General features: G+C 36.0%; 1 protein-coding gene across 3 annotated transcripts in view; it reads right to left on the bottom strand.

Annotated features, from left to right (window-relative positions):
• The window catches only part of LOC107623290 (protein WVD2-like 7), a 4101-nt gene continuing 501 nt past the window's right edge, over window positions 7-3606 (bottom strand). Inside the window, exons 2-9 of one of the 3 annotated variants that reach the window (XM_021112865.1) lie at window positions 2467-3047; window positions 1852-2346; window positions 1680-1735; window positions 1502-1573; window positions 1140-1242; window positions 979-1044; window positions 592-702; window positions 7-369 (exon numbers count right to left, since the gene is read on the bottom strand). In XM_021112865.1, coding sequence (XP_020968524.1) covers window positions 208-369; window positions 592-702; window positions 979-1044; window positions 1140-1242; window positions 1502-1573; window positions 1680-1735; window positions 1852-2346; window positions 2467-3018 — 1617 coding nt within the window. In that variant the 5' untranslated portion in view covers window positions 3019-3047 and the 3' untranslated portion in view covers window positions 7-207. The remainder of the gene's footprint in view (window positions 370-591; window positions 703-978; window positions 1045-1139; window positions 1243-1501; window positions 1574-1679; window positions 1736-1851; window positions 2347-2466; window positions 3048-3606) is intronic. The other 2 variants (XM_021112864.1, XM_016325496.2) reach the window with 2 other exon arrangements.

The raw sequence follows: 3606 nt of genomic DNA, 5'->3' as shown, positions 1-3606 counted from the left end.
TATGCTTTAACCAGAGTTCTAATTTGGAAATAATCCCTTCCTAGTTCAAAAACTTATTCATATTCTAGAATCTATAGATATAACTAGAAAACTAAGACTAAAATACAAAATTTTCACTTCTGTGAAACTACACATCAGAAAGATAAAATCTGCTGATCATTTTCACTGATACAAAGTTGAAGTCAACACAAGGGTCAATATCACCCTTCAATGCTGAATATTTGGAGAAGCATTTTCTCGTGTGATCTTTGTCATTGAAGTTACTGAGTTCCTTGTTGATCGGTTGAGTTTTTCTGTAGCACGATTGGAATTGTTGGTGCTGATTGGAGGCTTCCATGAATTTCCAAAGCTTTTATGTGTCACTGAGGTCTGAAAAAGGATAAATATTTAAATTAGAATAGGAACATTTCCCATAGTTAAAAGAAAATATCAACTATAACATTAATGTTTAATAGATCATGTGGGAATAGTGTAAGATGGTAACTGAGATGGTAAATAGTGTATAGATAATACAAGCTATTGGACTATCGAGTTTATCTCGGTACACAGTTTATAGCATTGTCGCAACATTAGAAGTGAATGGAAACACACCTTTTGGATCTGATTACTAGGCGAGCACGATGCACCATGCCCGTCCTCATTTAGTTTGGGTTTAGAGCCACTGCTCTGCCCCAGCTTGAAATCATGCTTTATGTTATTCTGCTGTAAAATCCAAATTAAATATGTCAACTCAGTAGGCACAGGTAGTTACAAACTAATCAACTTCTTAGGAGAAAAGAGAGGGGTTGCTATTGCCATTGAGAACGAACAACACATGATTGAAAGAACATCCGATAATCTGCTTATATATCAGATCATATTCAGTTCTTACAACTGATTGATTTACATAAGATCTCATATTGGCTTATGCAGTTATGCCTCTAATGAATCAATAATAGTTCAAAGATCGTAGTAGCAGAAACCTTGTAAATTACTCACCTCAGGTGTCCTTTGAAACTGAATTTTCTCAACTTTGTTTTTGATTCCATACACCCTTTCAAGGAACTGAAAACAAAGAAATGGAAAAAGAAATGTAAGAATGACCTTTAGTGGTGATGATGAAAAGAAATCATGGTTAAGGTATAAAGATATGAACGTGCCTCTTTGCGTTTTACTGCTCTTTCTTCACTTCTAAATCTAAACGGTGATGACATGGTAGGGGGTCGATGAATAATTTTGTTGCTGCTAGAAGATTTCATGCATCTGTTGCAAAATATATGAAAAGAAATGGCATAATAAGATCGCCACATTGCCTTGAAGGTAAACTTTACACATTCTTATGCACTCGAATTTATCAATTTGAGATTTACATTCGCAAACAGGCATAAAACATCTCTACTGGATCACACTTATTAGGACAACATGTTTGTTCATAAAAGCAGTAGCAGCCAGAGAGTTGCAAAATGTAGCAATCAACAAAGTGCCCATTAAACAATATTAGCAACTTTAAAAATGCACTTACTCAGAAGAGGCAGAGGGAAGTTTCACATTCGCAGCAACACCTCTAGACACAGATTTAAGTACCTCTTCAGTCCTGAGAAGGAAAACATTTTCGTGTTGGTGAAATTTATTAACTCCAAATCAAGCAGTAAAAGTTAGCATATTATTAATTCAAAAAAAAGGTTCAAAAGACAAAATACCTTCTTCCTGGATAAGGTGGATTTTCTGAATCTTGATTCGAGAAATCATAAGACAACTAAAGGGGGTGGATAAAAGAAATCTCTTCAGTAGTCAAAACATTTAAATGGTATCTTGAAAGGAGTATATTTCATTCTCAGAAAAGCCACAGATATAAATATGAAGAGTTAATACCTTAGTTGATATGTTAGATGCCAGTGGACGAACTTTGGGAATATTGCGCAAACTACAATGATTCCTTTCAATTCTTTTATCAAACACTGAAGCCATTTCAGTTGCTTTGCCTGTGCTAGAAGGGAGATTGAGTGATCTACGGAGTGAGCTCGAAGTTGGTCTCTTCTCCACAGAGCCTCCGCCTGGCTTCATACCCTTCAATGTGTGATTTTCAGGTCTAGGTTTAACAGCTGCAGTAGCAGTAGCTGTCATACTTGTTTTATTGGCACCAGAAGGACCGGTTAGTCTCTTCTTCTCAATTGAAACTTCAACAGCCTTCTTACTTTTCAAGGTGCTGTTTACGCCATTTCTGGATTGTGCATCTGTTTTGCTTGTTTCACCATTGCCCGAGGAAAGATTGATTGACATGTGGAGTGACTGTGAAGTTTGCCTACGATTCTTAGTCAAGATGCTGATTGACTTCTTTTTTATTCCACTTCTAGGATCAGCGACACCCTGCAGCATCAATTGGAGAAATTTTCATTAGAGTTGCTGCAGTTACAAATTTACTCGCTGGAATAAATACAAAGAAATCAGATATAAAACAAAGAAAGAAATAAGAAAGAAAATATTTACATGATCAGACTTCTTCTCTTCTCCAGGGAGAGCAATATTCTGATGGATTTCAATTTGATCATGCTGGTTAGAATCATCAGTAATGACACAACTTTCGTTTGTAATAACGTGAGTATACGACCCGTCCCCTTCTCCATGCACATTGGAAATGCCTGAATCACTTTGTCCAACATCAAGGTTATTTCTACTGGTACAATCAATAATAACTTGGCAATCATCAGCTTCTTTGTCTGGCTGTTCATCTGAAGTCGCAATCGCATCGGCACTTAACTCGGCAACATCTGATGAGTCGTTGCAATTTGATTCCAGTGTTTCTGAATTGAAAGTTCCTGAAGCTTCATTAGCTTCTTGAGCCAAGACAGCCTGTTTCTCCGCAGCCTTCCTCTTGTAACGAGCCTCGAAGTAGGCCTTTTTCGCAGCAACAGAACCCGGCTTGGAATATTTCTCGGCTTCTTCCACATAACGATTGCTTGTGAACGATGACCATCTCTCCCAATTCAGACTTTCTGACAAAAACCTCCCAAAAGAAATAGATTCGCCAAGTACCCTCATGGAGTCCCCCTAAAACCAAAAAATAAAAACTAAATAACGAAGGGAAATAAGAAATACTAATTAATTATTGCAATTGGTAAACTCACATAAACTAAAAAATTCAAAATCTTCACACACATGCATCAATTTTTTTTAAGGAATTATTCTTAATAGAACAATTCAACAACAATCAACGAATTTTTACCGATTGGTTCCAATCGTCATTAAGAGCAATGTGAGGTGATACTGCAGAAAAATCCACAAACTGAGCGATGGAAACCATGGCGAAAATATAAAAAAGAAGATGGCACCGGAAAGTTACCACATAGATGATAGCTAACAAGTTCACTATATATATGAATCAAATTTTTGCCAATTAAAGACTGTAACAGAAATCGTTGAGTAGTATGGGAAAAAAAAGGAAAAACCATTCTAATAAAATAATAAAATTAAAAACACAAACAAACCTAACAAAAAACGGTTACACTGTTCATACACTAAAACTTCTCCTTCACTGAATTCTTCTGGTTCCTTTGTTTTCTCAACAACCAAAAACACTAAATGATAGCGGATTCACAATCTTCTAATTGTAACAAAACAAACAAAACA

The sequence above is a fragment of the Arachis ipaensis genome, chromosome B10 (assembly GCF_000816755.2).
Source record: "Arachis ipaensis cultivar K30076 chromosome B10, Araip1.1, whole genome shotgun sequence".
NCBI lineage: Eukaryota > Viridiplantae > Streptophyta > Magnoliopsida > Fabales > Fabaceae > Arachis > Arachis ipaensis.
This window is presented reverse-complemented; position numbering and strand designations above follow the sequence as displayed.